We start from the raw sequence: 25,393 nt of genomic DNA on the forward strand, positions 1-25,393 counted from the left end.
GACTTGTCTTCATCCTTCCTATACTTCAGGACCACAGGGACACTCCATTATTCCATCAAACCTCTCCAAACTCCATCAGCCCACACAGATATATCTCTTCTCTAAAATACTTTTGAAGTTATATGGAGAGTGTAGAACTACCTTGAATCTCATTAGAGCATCAGTCCTAAGTTGCTTTATATGCAGGCTCTATGCCAGAGAGTAGCATATTCCAAGAAAAAAGGGATCATCTTCCTTCTTCCACTTCCCTTAACTCATGGCTTCTCAGACATATGGTTGCTTCTTCCTTTAGTAAAGCCATGCAGTAAAGGGGCCCCCAGGGCATCCACTGCTGTGACCTCAAAAGTACCTCCCAAGATTTTTGCTTTCCAAGATGAGCTTAATTTAAAAATAGACAAAGACCCCATTAAGATGAAACTAGATTGTGAGGTTAAAGCTGCCAAGACTGGTACAGACTAATATCCTTACACTGGAGTTGATGCTGGCATAAGAGCATTAAAATTGTACAGTGATCATCTCTATCTTGGCTCTCTAAGTAGGAGGCACTGTCAGAACTAGGTTTATTTTAGAATGACCAGTTGTGGCAGCTTATCCAAACTACATATTCAAACTGGGGAAAACCACGTAGAAGAACTTTATCAGGTCCAATACACAGGCTGGAGGGGCAGATATACTGATTGCCAAACTGAAATCTAACATACCTAGGATAAAGAGAAAAACTCTTGGAGGTGACCATGTCAGCTCTCAAACTTGCCACATGTGCATTTCTCGTTCTTGCTTCTCTTCTCAGAAACCCAAGATCCAGGGAGGGTTTTTTGTTTGTTTGTTCTGTTTATGCTTGGAGAATATTTAAGGACTGAGAAGGAAATCTAGGGGATCAGGATAGGTTAACAACAGAGGATGGAGGGAAACTAACATATGAAACCGGGTCCAGAGCAGAAGCGAGGGAGGTGACTGGTGACACCAGTGAGGGCTGAGCTGTAATAGGAGGAAAAACACTCCCCGCTCTGAATCTGGAGGTGAGAGCACATGTCTGCAGATGTGATCTTTATAGGAAGTTGAAATAGAATCTCATGTCCAGATGTCTTCATTTCTTTCCTTAATAGAGAAGTACTTCTTTTTTCTAGTTTAAGATAGGAGATTATTAGGTTGCTTGAGGAGAAAGATAAAATTTTGCAACAGTTTCTAAGGAATGTTGCCAAGGGACCCAGTAAAGGCCATGTTAAGGAACTGGGGCTGTCCTGAAGGCCCAGCCGAGGTGATGGCCACACATCGTTTATGCATCTATCTGGACAAACTTGTGGTTTTCTCCTCTAATTGCACAGAGCCGCCTGGATGTCAGAGTCAGAAGGTAGGTAATAGAACCAAGTCAGGGTTTCAAGGTAACAAGAAATCAAAAATAATTTAGGAGAATCACAAAAGATGAAGGAACAGGGGTTTATCTGGACAACCACAGAGGGCACGCCAGGCGGGAAAGGATGCCATACCAGAAAGGCATAGAAATCTTAGAGAAGAATGAACCTCAAATACATGTGCCAAGTGAAAAGTGTCAGAGACAAAAGACTGGTATGGTATGACTGCTTTTATAGTACATATTTGCAAAAGCAAATCTATTGACTCAGAAAGTAGATTAAGGGTTGCCTAGGGCTGGGTTGGAATGGGATTAATTGTAAATGAGTATGACGAATCTCATTGGGGTGATGGAAGTGTTGCAAAATTAGACATGGTAATGGTTGCACAGCTCACTAAATTTCCTAGAAATCATGAATGATACATCTGAAATGGGTACAGATTATATATAAATTATTCCACAATAAAGTTGTTATGGGTTTGGCTTTTGTTTTCACCTCCTTTTTTATATTAAGTTGATTTAATGAGCAATTTCTTATCATTAACAGGATTAGAATGCATGCTACTGGAAAAAAATGACAGCTTAGGAGAAACTGGAGAGAACACAGGTATCCTGTCTGCATTTATGGGTTTATAAAGAAAAGGGCTTGTGTTTTAAGATAAAATGCCGGAGTCAGAAGGATGACAGCTTGTAGTCATGGAGTGGGACAGTGACAGCAACATGTAAGATGCTAACAGGATGCACGGGGACGGGTGCTCCAAGGTCACTGGAGATGAATGGTCAAAGCACTGGAAGCCCAGGGTTATCTGTAGGGATGTCAGAAATGTCCAGATTGATGGTGAGGGAGGACTTGAGCAGATCCACCAATGTAAACGGCTGTCAGTAAATAACCCAGAGGCCACAGGATGGCAAGGGAGAGGAGAGGGACACAGTGAGTTGGCCTCGTGCCGTGGGGACCAGGTTCTACGGCAAAGAGGAAGAGGAAAGATTTGAAATTGACCTGAGGCACTAGGGACTGAGATTTCACTTACCATAGCAACGCAGACACACCTGCACACTCATTCACACACACACATGCACGCGCACACACACAAGACACACCCGCCCGCTGCTGTGGGCCATGGAGAGAGATTAAGCACGCACCCATCTTCCCCACACCCCCGTCCCCGTGAGCACTGGGCTCCTACTGCAGCTCAAATGTGGGGGTGGATTTCATGAAGGGCACATGGTGCTTCAAAGGAATGATAGAAATGGACATAGAAGGAAAACCCAGAGTGCCTGGGCATTGGAAAATAAAAGGAAGAATGAGTACAGCAGGGAGGAGGGTGAGCGTAGAGGAAGAGATCCTTATCGTGTGGAGAAGGGTAACTGTGATCTGTCCAGCTGGTCCTGAGGTTCCAACTTCATAAGGGGCCCAATTAAGACATCACCCCAGAGGCAGACTAGGGGGCCCCTCCCCAGGGATCTGCTTTTGGGACCTACCTTGCTGATGAGCTCCCCGATCATCCCGTTCCAGGAGGTGTTATGGAGCTGGTGACCGTACCTGCCATCGGGGGCCTGGTAAATCTCGTATTTGAAGCCCAGAGCCTTGGCCAGTGCGTCCAGGACATCGATGGAGAACCCTTTGTAGCGCTTGGGCTGTCCAAGAATGTTCTCAGCCACCATCACAAAAGGTTCTTCCTGAGGACAACAGAATGAATGTTCTTCAACTAAATCACTGGCTCATTAACACACATCTTTCCAGGGTCTTATTGGAGAGACCAATCTGATGAACCATAATTTCAGAACATTTGTGGACACATGCACTGTATTTACCCAATTTAAGCCTGGAGTCTGAACCTTTCTGACTTTTTCTAAAGTGGTTTATGGATACTCAGGATACAGTGCACAGGAAAATCCCTCCAACCAGCATACTGACGGAGGAACAGATTTATCTGTCCTCTGTCATTTCGGACTCAGCTCAGCATCCCATTCTCCTAGGATAACATGGCTTGTTTTCATGCCTTCATTTGTGACATTCAGGACTCTGTCCTTTGGAAATGCTGTAATTCTTTAGGACACACACAAGAAATGTGAATACCTCTCATCTGGGATAATAAATGACAACAGAGGTCTGTGAACCAGGTTGAGAGAAGACTATTACATCTATCAGACTGGACTAGAAAAATGGATGCCGAGTCACAAGACAAGGTCATACCACACAGCAGATTAAACCTCACTGTCCAAAAGTCCAAAGGCAGGCCATGGGCACATTAACACATTTTGTGCTGTGTCACATGTGCTCCTGTAGGGCACATGGTCATCTGGAAAACACCTCAGGCTTCCCCACCATCATCCTGTGGAAATGACAAAGAAGGGGCCTTATGGCAACAGCCCCAGAGACCTCATTTCATTAATTTAATCTGGGGGTGGGGGGATAAGGTACAATGCTTATTCATGGTGTGCATATGGGGACAGCAGGAATGTCAGTGCCTGTCTTCCGAGCTAATAAGAGATAAATCTAAAATGTCTCCTCCAGTTGTAAAAAGTTGAAGAAAGAAATGGGAAGGAAGATGCTTTGAAGGTAACTGAAAGAAGTCAAAGTCTGTGCTTCCAGGACAACCATGCAGAGAAATTGCAACCAATGGTCTTCATTGTAAACTTTGTGTCACATGGGCCTATCAGTGGTGTTGGGTTTTAGAAGGATGTCTTCCCAACATCTTTCTGGGGACTCTAGCTAGCAGCAAAAATCTCCTAAGGACAACCTGTAGGTTAAGATCCTACGTCCCAAAACAAATAGAGCTGTTATCCCCGCTCTGGCGTTCAGCCCTGGTTCTGGATGAGTGGTCCTTGTCTAGAGCAGGCCAGCGACCTGCCATGGAGGGTCTCAGAGGCCCTGGAGCAGAATCTCCAATCTTACTCTTCCTTCACTATTCATAAAATTCTTTGAGTGAAAAGCCTATGAAAGTTCAAGCCACTACTTAAGATCCCCTTGTCTCCAAACTCAGCATTAAGCCTAACAGAGAGAAGCTCCTGACTCAAAGCCTGAATGACAGACCTCCCCCATGTGCCCAGGATCCTACCAAGACAGTCACCACTTTGAGAGTCAGTCCTTGGAGGCGGCTGCCCATGGGCCTTTCCTGCAGGCTGCCATTCAGGCCCTTCTCCGAGTCCCACGTCGCCAGCTGTGAAGGAAAAAGGGAATGTGAGGGACAGACGGGCACCTTGCAGACCTTAGGAATCAACCGCCGAAGTGGGCTCCTGAGTCAGACAGCTACGAAGACAGCAGCCCTAGAAGTCTCCCAGAGACCCAGAGCCATCTCACAACCTTAGAAAGAATAAAGGTGTGACAGATAGAGCTCCACCTCCTCCATCAGCTCACCTGGATCTTGAAGACTTAACACATGCTTGAAATGAAATCAACTTGTAGAAACTTGTTTACGGAATAAACATTTCTGTCCACCCACTGAGGCCATATCATCGAGCCTCCCACAAAGCACTCTCTTTCTTTACCGCTCCTTTGACTTGCCCAGGCCAGTGGTCCTTGAGATCACTTGCTTCACCAGGGAAAGATGAAGTTTAACAGTGAAGCAAGTAACAAAGACTCAGGTTTAAAGCTTGTGTTGCACCCTGATGCCAACCATAAGCAGGACCAAGAGCTCACTGTCTTACCACAAACTTCATGATTTTCCCTGATAGGTAGATAGAAGTCAAGAATACACATGCCTTGGGTCTGCCACATCCTCCCAAGCCTGCAGGATCTAATAGATGCATCCCATCTCTGTCAGGCACCTTAAGATGGTCAAGGAGACGCTAGCCTGGCTCAGAAACACCTGCAGACACAGATGCCCTAGAGACTGCTTCCCTTCCCTGCGTCCCTGCAGGGCCTGAGCAACAATGATAAACCCTTTGTCTAATCAGTGATTTTCAATTATTAATTGGTGAGATGTAAATAATATAGATATTGGCCCCATCTAGAGCCAACATAACCGGGATCTTAGTGCTTGGGCATGAGAAAAGTTAATGCTTTCCCAGTGATCCTGGTTGAAAACCTCTACTCTTCCAGGTCACTGGGGCTCTGACTTAGCTGCACATTAGAATCTCTTAAGAGGGCTTTTAAAACATCCTAAAGCCTGAGTCCCATCCATAGAGATTCTGACTTAATTGGTCAGTAGTGGATTGGACCATTTATCTCCTGGAAGATTTTAAGGCACAGCCTGGATTGTGAACCACTGCTATAGATGAAAGCAGTGATCCTCAAACCGTAATATGCAGACAAATCACCCAGGGGTTTTACATGCACTTTCTGATCCTGGGACCTGAGATTATTCCTGTCTAACAAGCTCCCAGGTGCTGCTGCTGCTGATCCATGGACCATCAGTTCAGTAGCAAGGGGTTAAAATTCAGATTGTCACAGACAGCATCTTACCCTTCATCAGAGAAAACCCACAAGACCCCTAGTTAGGCTGAGCAAAAAGAATTACCCCTCCGTGGAAAAGTGTCACCAGGTGCCCTAGAGGAGGCACCAATAGCATCACTTAAGGACACTTCTACTCTCCCAGCATTTCTCATAGCCCTGATATCTTCAGCAAGGTTAGCGCACACTGAGCCTTGAGTATGAGGCCACAGTTTCAGAATCTGTGGGGCCGCTCTGCCTGGAAGATACTAGAACCCCGAAGCCTACAGTAGAGACATCAGAATGAGCTATGTGATTCTAGAACCAGTTTAAAGGAACCTAGAAACTCCTGCTGTCACTTTGGATGTGATACCAGCTAAGACCCACTTCACCCTAAATAACAGGATGCCTGGCAGCGATGAGGATCATTTAGTTAGAGCATGGCCATATACTCTGAGGATCTCCCCCACAGCCACCACTAATTCAACTGTGGGGCATTTCAGTGAAGAGCAAAGTTAAGATCTATCCTAAGCCCTCTGCAAAGATATCAAAGATGTCATACTCTGGAAACTGGCATAGTGAAAAGGAAACCTGGTGGCTATCTCTCCACCAAGTCTCAGGAAACAGCCCTGGGACTCGGGATCAGCTCCTGCAGCTGGGTGCAGATGCTGGCCAAAGTGAGAAGACAAACTCGGACAAACAGATTTAGGGTCTTGGCTCCTTACATTCTTTGGACCCTGTGATACTGGACTTAGGGGACTCGTGGTATGGATTTGGGCAGCCTGCATCTCATCCCCAGACTTGTTCAGCCCAGGCATTGGGGTTGCTTAACCCTGTGTGGTCTGTGGCATGCCCTGGATTGGGTGGTGTGATGAAGGTTCCCTTTACTCTCTTGTGATTTACAGAGTTACGATGGAAGCAGTGATGACATGGCAGTTCCAGGGACTGGATATTCTGCTCTGCACCAGGACTTGAATTCCTGACACCTGCTGCCCAACTTCCTCAGCACTGGTGAAGGGGCATCTCCACCCTGTGCTGCTCTGGCTTGGATTCCAGAATACCTGGAATGAGGTTCTGCTTGGCATTGATCAGACTTCATCTGTCTTTCCACTAGGATTATAATCAGTCATGGGAGTGGAGGCAGGAAGAAGCACTTGGGATAAGGCCTGTCTGTCTAGGGTTTTAGCTCCGCTGTGAGAAGGGCTCCACCTCTTCATGCTTGTCCACACCATCCTCTGCTTCTAGCCCACTGCCCAGCTCAAGGCAGCAGCATCTCTGCCCCAGGCTATCGCAACAGCCTTTCTGCTGATCTCATCACACTGTCTTCCAACCCTCCTCCATTGTGCTGATGTTTATCTTAAATAAAATCAAACATGGACTATGTTAATTAAAATTTCCTAATCAATTCCTATTTCCTAGAGAATAAGTCCTAACACTTTTACACTCAGCCAAAAGAAAGCCCTTTCTGATCGAGACCCAACCCTGACAGTCAGCTCCAGCACACGCCAACTCTACTAAGTCCCTCATCTTCCTCACGCACATGGTGTTCCCTCCTCTCCACATTCCAGTTCCTTCTGCCTGGAATGCCACTTCTCTTCAACGGGGTCTGCTACACTCTTACTCAATTTCTTTCTTTCTTTTTCCTTTTGGCCGAGAGGTACGCGGGATTTTAATTCCCCAACCAGCTATTGAGCCCGTGCTCCCTGCAGTGGAAGCGCATATCCCTAATCACTGGGCCACCGGGGAAGTCCCTCAATTTTCTAAAACAATAAAAAAGAAAAGCTTTCAACTGTAGTATTTTTAGATTCACAAAAAAAGTCATAGAGATTGTGCACAGACTGTCCATAAACCCCACGCCCAGTTTCTCTTGTAGTTAAGGCGTTACTTTAGTATCAGCATACATTTCCTCACAGTGTTAGTCCCTTAACAGTGTCTGCCTCTGCGACCCCACTGATTATAGCCCACCAGCCTCCTCTGTCCATGGACTTCTCCAAGCAAGAGTACTGGAGTGGGTTGCCATTTCCTTCTCCAGGGGATTTTCCAACCCAGGGATCGAACCCAGGTCTCCCACATTGCAGGAGGATTCTTTACTGTCTGAGCCACTAGTGAAGATCTATTATGGCTCAATTAAGTTTTAGGAAATTTCTACAAATCTCCACTTATAAAGAGAAAAGAACTAAAGAAAATGTGTTGTTGTTTAGTCACCAAGTCATGTCCAACTCTTTGCGACTCTATGGACTGTAGCCCGCTAGGCTCCTCTGTCCATGGGATTCTCCAGGCAAGAATACTGGAGTGGGTTGCCATTCCCTTCACCAGGGGATCTTCCTGACCTGGGGATTGAAGTCGCATCTGCTGCATTACAGGCAGATTCTTTCATGTCTGAGCCTCATAACTAATGAAATATTTAGCTCAAATCTCCACCACTGATACAGAGCTGCAGTAGAAATGATCTTCCACTCTGGACCTAAGTCTGTGATCCTGCTGTGCTATTTGGGTTTTTTATCTTGTTCCCTGGGATCAAAACCCTGTCTTCATAAACTGTCTCTAGAGGCTCAGGCTCTTGGATTGAACCTTGCCTTGCTTATTCCAATCTCCAGAGTTTCTAACCTTGCCTGAATGCCATTCTCCTCTAGAAGATCAACTCTCTATTACTAGCATAGATTTTTGGGAACTTGGAGATATTAAATTAGCATATATTTAGGAGCCAATAGATCTATGTTCTAGGTATGTTTCCCCCACTCACCTTAGTGACCTCAGCACATTTTACAGCATAGTACTAAATCACAAGAGGCAATAAATATTTTTGAATAAATTTATCTTCACTGAAATTCCATTTTCTTATCTATAAAATGGAATAAAAATGCCTTTCTGCCTACCATGTTGAAGAGCTACTCAAAGGAGAAAATGATTTTAAAATAATACATTAAAAATTGGGGCTTCCTTGGTGGCTCGGTGGTAAAGAATTTGCCTGCTAATGCAGGAGACACGGGTTCAATCCCTGATCTGGGAAGATCCTAGTTGCTGCGAGCAGCTAGTCCTGTAACTACAGAGTAGCCCCCTCTCTGCACAACTAGAGAAAAGCCTGCATAGCAACTAAGACTCATCTCAGACAAAAATAAAAATAAATAAAATTATTAAAAACTTAAGAAAAAGCAGTAGTTTAAAAATCCATAATAACAAAGTAACGGATCAGGATATAAAAAGGTATGTGCAATGTGACCTTAATTGTGTGTGTTTTTTAAAGGCAGTGGTTAAAGTGGGAAGAAATATATTTAAATGTAATATTTGAATTTATCTTAGTGGTGGAATTATGAATAACCATGATTACCTCTTTATGCTTTTCTAGGCTTTTAACAGGTTTTTCTTTCCTTTCACAAAAAAAAAAAAAGAAAATAAGATTTTGATAAAAATAACTAGCAAAGGTAATGAAGCCAAATCCCATCACGTGTACTTATGTGATTGAGGGCTGAGTGGAAGGAAGCAATCAGAGTCAAATTATCTGTCAGAAGGTCAAGGCCAGGGTGAGAGTCAGAACTCAATACAACAGTCCTCTGGCTACAAGGAGCTTTGGTTGAGGTGCCCATCTCCTAGAGGAGGCCAGCATCAAGGTTCTGTGGGACAGCATCTTATATTCTAAGGTATTTCCAAGATGCTGTGGGGCCCAACTGTTGGGTTTGAGACAGGGCAGTGGCCCCTCCTAGAACCCAACTCCATGCAGACAGGCAATCTTTCTCCACTAAGGAAGAAGCACAGCCCCAAATTATGTTAGTTACTTCTTGAGCCATCCCAAGGCTAAGTCATTTAAATCAAAGTGCAACTACATGAGGAAAAAAAAAAGATTCCTCCAACCTGTAATTATTATTCCTGTTTCTTTTGTCTGAAAGTTTTTAGGGCTTAAAGATTTTTATTTTATTGTTTTTCAATACAGATTTCTCTCTCCCTGGCCTCCAGGCATCCTGTACTCTGACAAAGAAAGAAAAAATACTTCAAAGAGAAACCAAAATTCTGCCTTCAAACACATCAAAGTAACCATGTTCCAGGATCTTGGATCCTTCAAGTCGAGCAAGAAAGTTTATTATTCCCTCACATCAGCCTGAAGCCAAGCGCCCTAAGCTGAGTGAATCTCCCTATTTTCCCAAAGACTTGAGCTCTTGCCCAAATCTTAAGACCAGAGTGGTAAACTTTCATTATTTCTGAGGCCATCTCTCTGAGCACCTGATATGTAAGATCAGAACACAGAAAGTCACATCCTTTTCAAACAAAATCTTTTGTTTAAAAGACTGCAGTGGAAATTAAAAATAAAGTAAAATAAAAGCCTGTAAGTGGATTCCCAAACTTGCAGCCCATCAAGATTAGGAGAGACTGTGTTCTGCCTCCCTCCTGAGGGTGCCTGGGGTCCCAGTTCAGAAAGCTGGAGAAAAATTTTCAGATAATAAAATCTAAATGAGGCTGATAGGCTTGATAAATGGGAAGCCAGAAAAATCTTTCACTCGGAGAAGTCCTGACACTCAGTCATACAGCTGCAGACCATTTCATTTGTGCATAAGTGCATCTTCGTTGACTTTCCTCTTGCATTTTGCAGACAGAATTTTGTTTATGGGATCGATGAATTTATGGCCACAGACACCCACTTTTGACAGCTGACCTGTCAAGATCAGAGCCTGAAAAACTAATTTCCAGCACTGTTAAAATGAGAACTGCCGCTATTTGATAAGACAGCTATGGTTTTCATTCATTGCCAAGATCTGCTCTACCCAAACCAGAAGCGAAGATGGAGCCAGAGGTTACAGCACAATCGTCACTTGAAAAGAGATACATGGTTTCAAAATCTGATGATGACAAACAACTGTTCAAGAGATCAGCCAATTGGAGAATAAATTTCATAAACCATTGGTCTCAGGAAAATATATTTCTTTGAGTCAATCAGGGTGTTCTTCATGTTAGCATTTGAGTTGTGAGATACAGGGGTTTGGGACTTTGTGGCCTATCCTTATTAAATGCAGGACTATTAACCCTAAATGAGATGAACCTCATTTGGAAGATTGGGCTTTGTGGTCTGTCATCTGGTTATAGAGGTGTTGTAAAGTATTGGTTTCTTTCCCTGGGGAGGAAGAAGGAGAGAAGAGGCAATCCAACTGCTTTACAGCCCAGAATATGACCAGCTTCATACATTGAGCCTTGCCAATTCTTTGGGAGGGAAGGGGGAAGAGAAGAAGGAAAGTAGGTTTGCTTAACCACAAATCTCATGAATGTGTGCACGCTCAGTCGCTTCAGCCGTGCCTGACTCTTTGTGACCCTATGAAATGTAGCCCACCAGGCATCTTTGTCCATGGGATTCTCCAGGCAAGAATACTAGAGCAGGTTGTCATTCCCTACTCCAGGGGACTGAACCTAGTCCGACCTAGGGACTGAACCTGTGTCTCCTGCATTGCAGGCAGATTCTTCACCGCTGAGTCACTGGGGAAGCCCAACCCCAAATCTCATTCAGCTAAATCCAGCAAGACAATAGATCAATAACCTCTATCATCACATTTTTGCAACTGAGTAGGCAATACTTTGGTAGTAAACGTGTCTCAAGAGAGTACTAGAAGCAGGAAGTGAAGTTCTTATGACCGTGCCTATTAGACCTCACAGCCATAGTTGGAGCCCCATCTGAGCAGTATCCTCATCAACTGAGTGCAGACGTCTTCGGCTGGGATACAGGCTTTGGTATGATGGCATATTGAGTTTATCATCATGTCAGTACATGGGCTTTTCTGAAATAATAACTCCTCTATTAGCTTTTATTTCTCAGCCCATTTTTATTAGAAAATAAAACCATTTGATATGTGTTTCAAAGAATCAGAGCCTTGGGTAGGGGTGGGGTGAAGGGGGAACCCACATCTTGCATCACCCTGAATTCGGTGATTCAGCCAGCACTGATCTCAGTCAGGAAACGCACCCTTTAAACTTTGGCTAAATGCAAGGACAATATGTTTAGACACAGAGCATCCTGGAAGCAGAGTGTAAGCATCTGAAAATAGGATATTAATATGTGCAGCCAAGGCCCCTAAAGAAGGCCTACTCTGAGAATTTGTTTTGGGAATTTCAGTGCATCAGGGTTACTAAGGGCAGGCTTGTAGAATATGAACCACAGGATAGGGTCATCAGATCGGATATACCCATGGAGAAAGGTGCCAGGACCACTCTTGAGGCTCCGGATCTGCTGTATAAGGAGAGGGAAGGGTTCTCCCTCTGAGGCATGGGATAACTGAAATTCTGAAAGAATTAAGCATTTGGTGAAAGTTGTACTTTCTGAAAACAAGACCCAGCAGAACTTGGGCTAAATGTCCAAAGGAAAGAGCCCTTAGAAAATGAAAGAAAAATGAAATACTCTGGAGAAATATCATATATGAGAGCTTCATGAAAAAATCTTTAGCAAGGATCAGAGAAAGATACTCCCCTGGTAGTATTACAGAGGAGGGCAAGGAAACCTAGTCATACCCTTGACCCAGATTGCTCACGATGGAGCTACAAACAGACCCAAACTCTAGCTTCTCCTCTCTGAAAGCCCCAGGCACAGAGGGCCCACTGGGCTCACACTAACCACCTCCAATGGTGCCAGCAATAAAATTCTTCTGTCACATCCACAGGGAGGATGGTGGCAGTCCAACTTCAGCTTAAGATACAGAAAGTGGAAAGCTGACATTGCTCTCATTGTACCAATCAAACAAACAAACATTCAGATCAACAAAATATATTTTATTTATTTTTAAATTACTTACTTTATTTATTTATTTACCACATTGCGAGGCATGCAAGATCTTAGTTCGGGATCCCCGACTAGGGATGGAACCCATGCCCCCTGCAGTGGAAGTGCAGAAGCTCAGAATCTTAACCGCTGGACCACCAGGGAAATCTCAACAAAACTATTTTTTAAAAATCCTCTGAGGACCCTGTGGTCATAAGACCATCTGGCAAACTGAATTTCAAATGAGAAACTCCTCCAAGGAGAGACAGGATATAAGAAATATTTCATCTTTGGCAGAAAATGGCACAAAAGAGGTGGTATTAATAGTTATATGAGTGAATAGGAAGGAAAAACCCTGAAACTTTACCAAGTTCTTAAAGGGCATGTGCGGGCCAGCCTGACAGCTGAGGCTCCCTGGGAGCCCAGATTCAAGGGCGACCCTACTGTGGGGGCCACATCCACTCATTAGCTCTTTCCATCAAGCCTCCACTGGGTGCAGAAAGAAAAACGGAACTCGTGAGCCATGGGATGATAGCAGATACAAGATATTAGTGTCTAGTATAGACTTGTATCTGGTATACATGAAGAAATCTTACAACTCAATTACAAAAAGGCAAACACCTCAATTTCAAAAAATAGAGAAAGAACTTATTTTCCAAAGAATATATGTGAATGGATTATATGCATATGAAAACTCAACATCATGAGTCATCAGGGAAACATCCAACAAGACCACATGACATCCCACTATACCACATAAGAATGGCTAAAATCAAGGCTGATGTTACTGAGTGCTGGTGAGGATCTGAAACGCAAAAGTGCAGCCACTTGGTAGGCAGTTTGGCAATTTGCTATAAAGTTCAATGTACATTGAGCACACCCTCCAGCAACTCCACTCCTAATTATTTCCATAAGGGAAATATAAAATATGTACACACAAAGGTCAGGATGTGGGTGTTCACAGAGACTTTATTCATAATAGCCCCAAAGTGGAAATATGTCACATATTTTCAGTCACATGTCAATCATGGTGACTGGTGAATGAGTGGATAAACAAAGTGGGGTATACTTATACAATGGAATCAGATCAGATCAGCCGCTCAGTCATGTCCGACTCTTTGCGACCCCATGAATCGCAGCACGCCAGGCATCCTGTCCATCACCAACTCCCGGAGTTCACTCAAACTCACGTCCATAGAGTCAGTGATGCCATCCAGCCATCTCATCCTCTGTCGTCCCCTTCTCCTCCTGCCCCTAATCCCTCCCAGCATCAGAGTCTTTTCCAATGAGTCAACTCTTCGCATGAGATGGCCAATGTACTGGAGTTTCAGCTTTAGCATCATTCCTTCTAAGAAAATCCCAGGGCTGATTTCCTTCAGAATGGACTGGTTGGATCTCCTTGCAGTCCAAGGGACTCTCAAGAGTTTTCTCCACAGTTCAAAAGCATCAATTCTTTGGTGCTCAGCCTTCTTCACAGTCCAACTCTCACATCCATACATGACCACAGGAAAAACCATAGCCTTGACTAGACGAACCTTTATTGGCAATGTCTCTGCTTTTGAATATGCTATCTAGGTTGGTCATAACTTTCCTTCAAAGGAGTAAGCATCTCTTAATTTCATGGCTGTAGTCACTATCTGCAGTGATTTTGGAGCCCCAAAAAATAAAGTCTGACACTGTTTCCACTGTTTCCCCATCTATTTCCCATGAAGTGATGGGACCAGATGCCATGATCTTCGTTTTCTGAATGTTGAGCTTTAGGCCAACTTTTTCACTTTCCACTTTCACTTTCATCAAGAGGCTTTTGAGTTCCTCTTCACTTTCTGCCATAAGGGTGGTGTCATTTGCATATCTGAAATTACTGATATTTCTCCCGGCAATCTTGATTCCAGTTTGTGTTTCTTCCAGTCCGGCGTTTCTCATGATGTACTCTGCATATAAGTTAAACAAACAGGGTGACAATATACAGCTTTGACATACTCCTTTTCCTATTTGGAACCAGTCTGTTGGTCCATGTCCAGTTCTAACTGTTGCTTCCTGACCTGCATACAGATTTCTCAAGAGGCAGATCAGGTGGTCTGGTATTCCCAACTCTTTCAGAAATTTCCACAGTTTATTGTGATCCACACAATCAAAGGCTTTGGCATAGTCAATAAAACAGAAATAGATGTTTTTCTGGAACTCTCTTGCTTTTTCCATGGTCCAGCAGATGTTGGCAATTTGATCTCTGGTTCCTCTGCCTTTTCTACAACCAGCTTGAACATCAGGAAGTTCACGGTTCACATATTGCTGAAGCCTGGCTTGGAGAATTTTGAGCATTACTTTACTAGCGTGTGAGATGAGTGCAATTGTGCAGTAGTTTGAGCATTCTTTGGCATTGCTTTTTTTGGGGATTGGAATGAAAACTGACCTTTTCCAGTCCTGTGGCAAAAAGGTGAATTTTCCAAATTTGCTGGCATATTGAGTGAGTTTTCCAAATTTGCTGGCATATTGAGTGCAGCACTTTCACAGCAGCGTCTTTCAGGATTTGGAATAGCTCAACTCGAAATCTATCACCTCCACTAGCTTTGTTCGTAGTGATGCTTTCTAAGGCTCACTTGACTTCACATTCCAGGATGTCTGGCTCTAGGTGAGTGATCACAACATCGTGATTATCTGGGTCGTGAAGATCTTTTTTGTACAGTTCTTCTGTGTATTCTTGCCACCTCTTCTTAATATCTTCTGCTTCTGTTAGGTCCATACCATTTCTGTCCTTTATCGAGCCCATCTTTGCATGAAATTTTCCTTTGGTATCTCTGATTTTCTTGAAGAGATCTCTAGTCTTTCCCATTCTGTAGTTTTCCTCTATTTCTTTGCATTGATCACTGAAGAAGGCTTTCTTATCTCTTCTTGCTATTCTTTGGAACTCTGCATTCAGATGTTTATATCTTTCCTTTTCTCCTTTGCTTTTCGCTTCTCTTCTTTTCACAGCTATTTGTAAGGCCTCCCCAGACAGCCATTTTGCTTTTTTGCATTTCATTTCCATGGGGATGGTCTTGATCCCTGTCTCCTGTACAATGTCACGAACCTCATTCCATAGATCATCAGGCACTCTATCTATCAGATCTAGGCCCTTAAATCTATTTCTCACTTCTACTGTATAATCATAAGGGATTTGATTTAGGTCATACCTGAATGGTTTGGTGGTTTTCCCTACTTTCTTCAATTTAAGTCTGAATTTGGCAATAAGGAGTTCATGGTCTGAGCCACAGTCAGCTCCTGGTCTTGTTTTTGCTGACTGTATAGGGCTTCTCCATCTTTGGCTACAAAGAATATAATCAATCTGATTTCGGTGTTGACCATCTGGTGATGTCCATGTGCAGAGTCTTCTCTTGTGTTGTTGGAAGAGGGTGTTTGCTATGACCAGTGCATTTTCTTGGCAAAACTCTATTAGTCTTTGCCCTGCTTCATTCTGTATTCCACGGCCAAATTTGCCTGTTACTACAGGTGTTTCTTGACTTCCTACTTTTGCATTCCAGTCCCCTATAATGAAAAGGACATCTTTTTTGGGTGTTAGTTCTAGAAGGTCTTGCAGGTCTTCATAGAACCGTTCAACTTCAGCTTCTTCAGCGTTCCTGGCAAAAAAACTATGACAGAGGCAACAGCATGGACGAAGTTCGAAGCATTACACCAAGGGAACGAAGCCAGACACAAAAACCACAGACTTTATGCCTCCACTTATATGACTTCCTTGAAAAGGCGTTATTATAGGTCCTGGCATCCAGTCCCATCACTTCAAGGCAAATAGATGGAAAACAGTGGAAACAGTGACAGATTTTATTTTCTTGGGCTCCAAGATAACTGCAGACAGTGACTGCAGCCATGAAATGAAAAGATGCTTGCTCCTTGGAAGAAAAGCTATGACAAACCCAGACAGCATATTAAAAAAGCAGAGACATCACTTTGCTAACAAAGGTCCAATAGTCAAAGATATGGTTTTTTCAGTAGTAATGTACTGATGAGAGAGTTGACCATGAAGAAGGCTGAGCGTCAAAGAATTGATGCTTTCAAACTGTGATGCTGGAGAAAGCTCCTGAGAGTCCCTTGGACAGCAAGGAGATCAAATCAGTCAATCCTAAATGAAATCAACCCTGAATATTCACTGGAGGGACTGATGCTGAAGTTGATGCTCCAATACTTTGGTCACCTGATGCAAAGAGCCAACTCACTGGAAGAGACTCTGATGCTGGGAAAGACTGAGAACAGGAGGAGAAGGGAGTGACAGAGGTTGAGATGGTTGGATGGCATCAGCGATTCAGTGGACATGAGTTGAGCAAACTCCAGGAGATAGTGAAGGACAGGGAAGCCTGGCGTGTTGCAGTTCATGGGGTCATAAAGAGTCAGACATGACTTAGCAACTGAACAACTGAACAACAGTAGGTCCAGAAGATAGATCAGTGTTGGCCTGGGGCCAGGAATGGGAGGAGGGTATCAAGTGAAAAGTAAAAGGGAGGCTACTTGGGGATAATGGAAGTGTGACTGTGATTATACTACCATTTACATTTGCCAGAGCTGATCACATTGTACAACTGATGAATGTGTACAATTTGATCACGTTGTAAAAACCAATGAATTTATTGCAAGTAATTGCATCTAAATAAACCCAACTTGTTCTATATACATACACACATCTTGATAATAACTTGGCAAAGGATGGAGCCATGTGCTGGAGAGGTGGGCTAGTGGAACTAATCTATCATGAGACCCATCTATGACCCTTTGGTAAGGACGGTGAGATGAGAGGACTCTCAGAATAACATGATGGGCAGTGTTAGTACACTCAGGCAATTGTACCTGAACTAGCCAGAGCTAGATGGATATCAAGTGGCCAAGAAATCATTTATCTATCTAGAAGGATTGAATTCATCTTTATAAAGGTTTAGGAAGAACATAAGGGTATTTTCACCTTCAAATAGTTCCTTGGTTTGTGGGTTTGTGTGGGAGAAAAATTAGATTACATAACATTATATATAGTGTGATCTGATTGTTTTCATGCTTATTTCATTTTGCGAGATGGCACACGTGGGTGACTAAGACACAACAGGGCAGTTGTAAGTGGCTATTTCTGGAATTAAGTAGAGTGATGAGATTGCAGGGAATGTTCATCTCTTGCCCAATACTACCCTGTAATGTTTGAATTATTTTACAGAGAGGAAACATTGCTTCTGAAATCAGAAGAAAAACAATAAGCTATTTTCATTTTGAAGCTGCACTGCAATCTGGAGTATAACTGAAATGCTGATTTCGTATCTCTAATTGTTTTAGGTGTATTGGTTTTGTCTCTCTAAATAAACTGCAAGTTCTACCAAAGGCAGTATCCATAATGAAACAAGCCAGGATAGAATTTGCTTCTCCCACCTGTGTGCTGGGAGACCTCTGGCAAGTTACTTGAATTGGTTATATTGTTTCTTGGCCTGTGTCAGCATCTGTTATTGGTTATTACTAGGCATTAGTTAGTGTTATTGACGATACTTTTTTTTCTCAGGTATTTACTATGCTCAGGTCCATGCTAACAGCTTAGGATATTTTTGCTAGTGTGAATTGACTAGAATTAATGGCACTATACATCAGTCTGAAATCTGACAAGATACCTCCTGACAGTCAGTACTATGAGTCTTTGCACTGAAAAAGGAGCTTGTGTCTCTCATTATACCGTCTCTAAATGTTGGGCTATCTTCTCTGCTTGTCCTTTGTCCTCTGAGTCTGAGTTATCCTTGAAGATCATTCTAGAAATCCATCCTTGAACCTTTCACCAGGAGGACGCGTCTCCCTTTGGTGATCCCAATTCATAGCACTCCAGCCTTGACCCTGTGGAAATGCTTTTCATGATATATTAACATTCCATGTCTATTCTTCACAAATATACTCTATCTCTTTTAAGGCAGAGACTCTCTTTTCCTCATTTTGATTCCCTCAATAAAATTTTATTAGAAAAATTAATAAAATTTATCATCCCCTGGGCAGTTCTTCATTAACTAGTTGAAACTGCATGCTCTTCACAAACTCTTAGCTCCCAGGATACATCTCATATCTGAAGCTCTGTAAAAGGCTTTCTCACTCACTTCTGGTTTATTTATAATGGTTGCAAGTGCCTGGGCTGGATTTTCTCTTTTGCATGATTTTGTTTTGCATACTTACTTTAAGACTTCTGGTCATGGGAAAGTGTTAGTAAAATGAATGTTTCAAAAGGCATTTTAAATACCCACTTTTTTTTTTACATCTTTACCTCTAAACTCTCTTTGCACAAAGTGTGGTGCTTGGACCAGGGCATCACATCACCTGGAAATTCATTTAAAGCAAACAATCTTGGCTCCATCCCATGTTTCTTGAGTCAGCTTCTGCATATTAACAAGATTAATGTGCTGAGAAGCACAATTTCTAGATCATGCTATCATGATTTCTGATCTAGAATCCTTATGAGCTGCTTTACCTATCTCTCAAAGCCTCTTCTCCTCCTGCTATCTAATCCCTACTCTGCAGCCAGAATTTTCTTTCTTTTCCTCTTCTAATAAAAATTGTTATTGTTCTATTTCACTCTCCTTCTCAAAATTCTCAAGTGGTTCTCTGTTAAACTTGGATTTAAAAGCATGTGTCCTTTTCACGGCTTATAAAACTTTCCAAGACCTGTCCCAGGCCTGCTCTTCAAACTAAACCCCTGCCACGCTCTCCATCTTAGTTACTAAGTTCCAACAAGATGCACCACCTTTCAATTCCTCTCTCAAGCCACACTATTTCCTGCCTTGGGAACTCTGTGTACCCTCTTCACCTTCCCGATAATTCTTATCACCAGCCTTCACATCCCATTGTTGGCTCTTTCTCATCTGGCAGGTCTTTATCCTCTTTATAAAGTCTTTCCAGCTCACTTTTCCCAAGTACTCAAAATGCTTAAGCACAGAACTTTGTTATTTTCTTTACAGCTCTCAAATATTGTATTATTAATAGTCAAAATCGCCCTCCAAAATAACTACTTTTTGCTTCTATCTGTTCTACTCTTTGTTTTGCTCACCATTCTATATTCAACCTTTGATACATTTCTGGCATATAGCATCCACTTAAGAAGTATTTGTTGAAAAAACCAAATAAATTCATGAATTAGTCTAAGGGATCAGCAAAGTTTCCCATAAAGGGCCAGGCAGTAAATATTTAGGCTCCTTGGGCCACATGGTCCCTGTGGTTAACTACTCAAAGAGTACACATGGCTTGGTGCCAATTAATCTTACTTACAAAATAAATAACAAGCTGGATTTAATCCAAAACCCATAGTCTGCTGATCCTTAAGAATAAATATCTTTATTTCTATTGTTCTTTCTATCTATAATGTTTGTGTCTCCAACTGAGTTTTTCAAAATACTCCACTTCTTTCAAGGTTTAATTTATCACTGAAAAAAAAATTGCTGAATTGTCATGTTTTCTGGAAATCCCATTTTATCCCTCCAACCAGAAGAGGCAGATCCTCCCGCATCCTTAAAGCATTCTGCTTGCCCCTTTTCTGTGGCTCAGATCGCATTCAGAGTTCCCTGACAGCTCCTGGAGCAGATTGTATTTTCTAAAGATGGTTGTGGCAATGTTTCCCATCCCACATTCTCTTCTCTAATGTGACTTCACCACCCCCTATCAAGAAGTGATGTTTAATTCCCTTCTCTCTTAAAATCTGGTCTGAATATGATGCTGCTTGTCTTCAAGTCTAGATCAGAAACTTCTGCTTGACTCTTAGGATGCTCGCTCTAGGAAAGGAATTTTCAGCCTTGACCACACTGACATTTGGGACCAGGTATTTGTTGTGGACCTGGGGGGTGGGGTGTCTGCCCTGTGCACTGTGGGATGTTGAGCAGCATCTTCCCCATCCCCATGCCCCCACCAGAAATATCTCCAGACATTGCCAAATATTCCCCCAGGGACAGAATCATGCTCCATGTAGAATCACTTATCTAAGAGAAGCCTGCTACCAAGCAAAACGTTCAGCATCCCTGAGACTACCATGCTGGAAAAACCACACATAGGTTTTCTAGTCAACAGTTCCAGATGAATCCAGCCTTCCAGCCACCTCTGCCAAAGCACCAGACTTGTGAGTGAGGCCATATTAGACTCTTAGAATCAATCCATCAGGCAGCTGAGTATCATCAAGCAATCTCAGTTAATGCCAAAAGAATCACCAAGCCAAGCCCTGATCAAATTTCTGACATGCACGATACCTGACATACAGTATTATTGTTTAAAACAGCAGGTTCTGTGACATTTGTTATTAAGTAGTAATAACTTGAACAGAATGTGGTATCTGGAAATATGGTGGCATTCCGATGGGGAAAATGTAAAATGTGTGGAATAGACTTTGGGACTGTGGAGCAGAAGGAATCTAGAAGGACCTTAAGGAGACTTTTAATGGAAGCAAAGTGAACCTTGAGGAGGCTCATGAGTTTAAAGGAAAGTGAGGCAAATATTACTGGGAGTTAGAGAAAAGGGTACCCTTGTTATATAATTGCAGCAAACTAAGCAAAATTGTTACCTGCAGTAATTTGGAAAATAGAAAATCAACTTAATAAGCAGATCATTGTGGTTTAGTCACTAAGTCATGTCTGACTCTTTTGCGACCCCATGGACAGTAGCCCACCAGGCCCCTCTTATCATGGGTTTTCCAGGTAAGAATACTGAAGTGGGTGCCATTTCCTCCTCCAGGGGATCTTCCAGGCCCAAGGACTGAGCCCATGTCTCTTACATCTCCTGCACTGGCAGGCAGGTTCTTTACCACTAGCGACACAAAGTATCAGGCAGAATTTGAAGTATCTTTTGTCCTCTCTTAGCTATATATCATAATGTAAACAAAGAAGCATAGACAGCTCAAAGATGGAGTACAGAAGGGATTTTGCTTTCAAGCAAAATTTACAGAAAATATATAGAAGCCATGATTTGTTAGATTCAAAAATAAAATTATTTCTCAACCCAAGTCTCCTGGAGCAGAAAATTCCAAAATAAATGAGGTTCTTGATGCAAAGAAATCTCATAGGTTATTTCCCTTGACTTTTGACTGGTTTCTCTTGGAATTTATAAATTGTGGTGGAAGTGACACTGATTTCTGAAGCTATATTCTAAGAGAGCATGCAATATCCACTTGGTTCTTTTGTGACACTTGTTCTGAGGGAAGTCAGTCACCCAGCTGTAAGAAATCTAACAGCCCTGAGACTGTCATACTGCATGTAGGTTCCCTGGAAGACAGTCTTGGATGAGCTCAGTCTCCCTTTCCACTGCCAAGCAACCTGACATACCAGCGAAGTCCTCTTGACTCTCCAAAAACCAGCCCATCTGCCAGCTGAGTACAACCAAGAGATCTCAGCTGTTGCCATGAAGAGCTAAGCCTGCTCCATGTCCTGACCACCAGGATCTGCGAGACATAATGAAATGTTGCTGTCGGATGCCACTAAATTTGGGGGTAGTTTGTTATGCATCAGTGGTAACAATTTTGGGACTTCCCTGGTGGCTCAGTAGTAAAAAAATCTGCCTGACAATGCAAGAATCTGCCTACCAATGCAGGAGACATGGGTTCGACCCCTGGTTCAGGAAGATCCCACATGCCACAGAGCACTTAAGCCCCTGTGCTACAACAATTGAACCTGTGCTCTAGAGCCCGGGAGTCCCAGCTACGGAGCCCATGCACCGCAACTAGAGTATCCCACTCTCTTCAACTATAGAAAGGCCCGCATAGCAACAAAGACCAAGCACAGCCAAAAATAAATATATAAAATTTAAAGAAACAGTAACAGTTTCCTCTGCATTTGTCCTTGTGCTCATTTTTTTTTAGGCTTGTAGGATCCAGTTTCCCAACTAGGGATTTAATCCATGGCCATGGCGGTGAAAGCGCCAAGTCCCAACTGCTAGTCTGCCAGGAATTCCCTCCTGTGCTCATCTTAAAGGTATGAACGGATTCATTTCTCTCTGTATTCTTAAGGTGTCTATAGTAATGCCTCCCAAACATTAAGTGGCCTTTCTTTCACTCTACAAGGCGTCACCACACATTACATCTCATTTGAGTGTCACAGATACTTTATGAGTTAAGCAGAATAGGAATTAGCATTCTCAGTTTAGCGAGTGCAGAAATCGTGGCTCAGAGAAGTCATATGACTTCTTTCTTGTATGTCTACTAAATAGTTGAGGGAGGCTGTAAACTCAAGATTTCTGAATCTAAGACCACTGGGATTTTCTTGTAAAATTCTCCCTCCACACATAGTAGGGCCTTCATAAGCATCTTCTTGTCTCATAAAGGAAGAAAGAAGGGACAGATATCTCCAAGGCTGTTAATAACCGCAGTGATAGAATCTCTTCTGACTCCAGGATTACAGATGAGGGGCAGAATCCAGACATGTTCCTGAAGTCCTTAAATTTCTCCCAACATTTTATTGACATTCTGGGAACCAGATCATTATACTGGTGCAATCTGGAAACTTCACAGCCTCAGACCTCTGTTCTCTGGTCTCTTCTTCTTAGCTTCACAATTTAGAGGTCTGTCCAATTGCACAGAAGGTAAATGGACAGAACCAGAATCAAACAATTAATATTACCCAGAAAGTGTAAATAAGGGTGGCAATAAGGGAGCTAAGACCTACCCCTGAAGGTGATTGTTTTATATAGTAGGAATCTAGTGAGAGAGATTTTGAAAACATTTCTTGTTATGGGAGATGGGAAAGACTTGAGCTGGCTATAGAGATAGTTTAGGAAGAGAAAGATGGCTTTTCCTGTTTCTCATCTTCTCTTCCATAGTCCATAATCAGAGAGGAAATGATATTTGCTTCCAGTCCCAGTGATTCTTCTTTAGATTATACATGTAACTCAGATCTGAAAGTAACCAAATAAAGCATCTTTATTTCTACAACAGTGGAAACAAAGTGAACATCACACTACTCTGTAAGAGGACTTCAGAGAAGACTCTGCCTCGCATGAGCTTTAAGACTATGAGTCATAGCAATAAAGGGTATCGGTCATCTTGACTGTGTACGTCGAAAGGTCAGCATCTGAAAGTATCTACATCTTTGTGGCCTCCCTGGGCTCAGAACAAATACCCAGGAGGGTCATTTGTAACTGAACTGAAAATAAATGGAGTGGGGTAAAATGTTCATATAACTTCTTATTGATTGAGACAGTACAGTGTCGTAGAAAGTACTAGGGTTGAAAAACTTACAAATCAAGAGTAAGATTGCCTGAAATATATCATATGACCTCAGCCAGTTAACTTGAATATTCTATGTCCCATAGTCATCACCTGAAAATTGGAGATGAGAGTTTATATTTCAACTCTCTCCACTAGTGAAACCCTGCCTGAAAAAAAGAGGGCTGAGAGCTAAAATGGAACAAAAAGTTGATATTGTATTAATAATACAAAAGCAAATATTATCTTTGGCAGAATGAGTTGGAAAAGACTTGAATTTGAACCCTAACTTAGTCACATGGTAATTATAGCCTTGACCAAGCTACTTAACCCTTTTCAACCTCAAGCTTTGCTATTTTTAAATAGAGAATATAGTAGCCTTGATGGTAGGTTCTTTTGAGTTTTAAAATCTACCAGTGTTCTGATCACTTTCAAATATTTCTTCCTAGACCAGGTTTTTTCCCTGGCCACCAGGTTCCAGTGTTTGGGTTCTAACTTAACATCTCCATTTGAATACTTAATGGACAACTCAAATTCAAACAAATACCAAACATAACTTTGATCCTCACACTCCTGAAATATTCATTATGCACTACTGTTTTATTTTCATTCCCTCAGTTACAAGCACCATCATCCACTTAGTTGCTTAAGCCAAAGACATCAGAGTTATCTTTGATTTCACCTCCCACATAAAACCCATCTGCTTCTGAAATATGTCCTGAAACTGAACCATCTCTGTTGCTGCCTCCCAAGTCCCAGCCAACAATACCATTTAGATCCTTGAGACCGCCTGTAACTGGTATCCCTAAAATGACCATTTCCATGCCAGCGGCATGTGGTTATAGGCAGTTACTGTTCACCAATATCAGTACGTTTTCCTTAAATTTCTCAGTCTTCCTCAGTGAGGGTGGGGCTACCTCTAGGGAATACCTTCTCCATGTGTTGACTCATGGATCCCGGCAACATCTATCCTGTGATTATCTCTATCAACACGTGATATCCATGACACAAAGACATGAAAAGAAAAGCGCACAACTCTTATACGCTCTTGACAAAAAGTAAGGATCCCTTTTGCAAACATCCCCATTTGTTAGAAATTTGGGCACAGGGGCTTATGACTAGCATATGGTTTTTATGCAGAAGGTGAAATCAAAAATGACTACGAAGTCTTTGCAGAAGCAACTAACTTTGTGCGAACAAGAAATGAACTTGTATTAGGCTTCTGACAGCAGCACAGTCCAGCTTATCCTGACCGTAGTCCATCCTTCACACAGCAGGTGGAGTGATATTCAGAAGCATAAATGATCTCGTATCACTCCATTTAAAATGCTCCCTTAGCTCTCAATTAAAATAAGATCCAAAATCCTAAGCATGACCTACAGCATTCTCCACATTTTGATCCCTATTTGTTCTCTGATAGCACAGTATCACTTCTTCCTGGTTACCTGAAACAGCCACGCTGGCCTTTTATTCCTCAAACATTCTACAACTATTCCTAGTGTAGAGCCTTTGTACATGTTATTCTTCTAGAAACATTTTTACTTTAGAACTATTCTGAGTTGGCTTCTTTGCATCATTTTCAGTCAGTTCTCATTTTCTCTAGAGATTCCTTGTCAATCCTAAGTAGATTCTCCTGCTGAGTCCCTCTCTGTCTCATTTTCTGGTTTCATTTTTGAATAGTATATGTCACCATATAAAATTATGCAACTTATTTTATTATGTAATTACTAAAAAATTTAATAAAGGTGTAGTCTATCTCCCCTC

General features: G+C 42.4%; 1 protein-coding gene across 4 annotated transcripts in view; it reads right to left on the minus strand.

Moving 5' to 3' along the window:
* Positions 1–25,393, minus strand: part of GRID1 (glutamate ionotropic receptor delta type subunit 1) — a 687,268-nt gene that overhangs the window by 120,007 nt on the left and 541,868 nt on the right. For all 4 annotated transcript variants that reach the window (XM_070364586.1, XM_070364587.1, XM_070364585.1 and 1 more), the window contains 2 exons: positions 4,414–4,515; positions 2,834–3,031 (listed from right to left, as the gene is read on the minus strand). In XM_070364586.1, the coding sequence (XP_070220687.1) occupies positions 2,834–3,031; positions 4,414–4,515 (300 nt within the window). The remainder of the gene's footprint in view (positions 1–2,833; positions 3,032–4,413; positions 4,516–25,393) is intronic.

This window comes from Bos mutus, chromosome 28 (assembly GCF_027580195.1).
Source record: "Bos mutus isolate GX-2022 chromosome 28, NWIPB_WYAK_1.1, whole genome shotgun sequence".
In the NCBI taxonomy this organism is placed as follows: Eukaryota; Metazoa; Chordata; class Mammalia; order Artiodactyla; family Bovidae; genus Bos; species Bos mutus.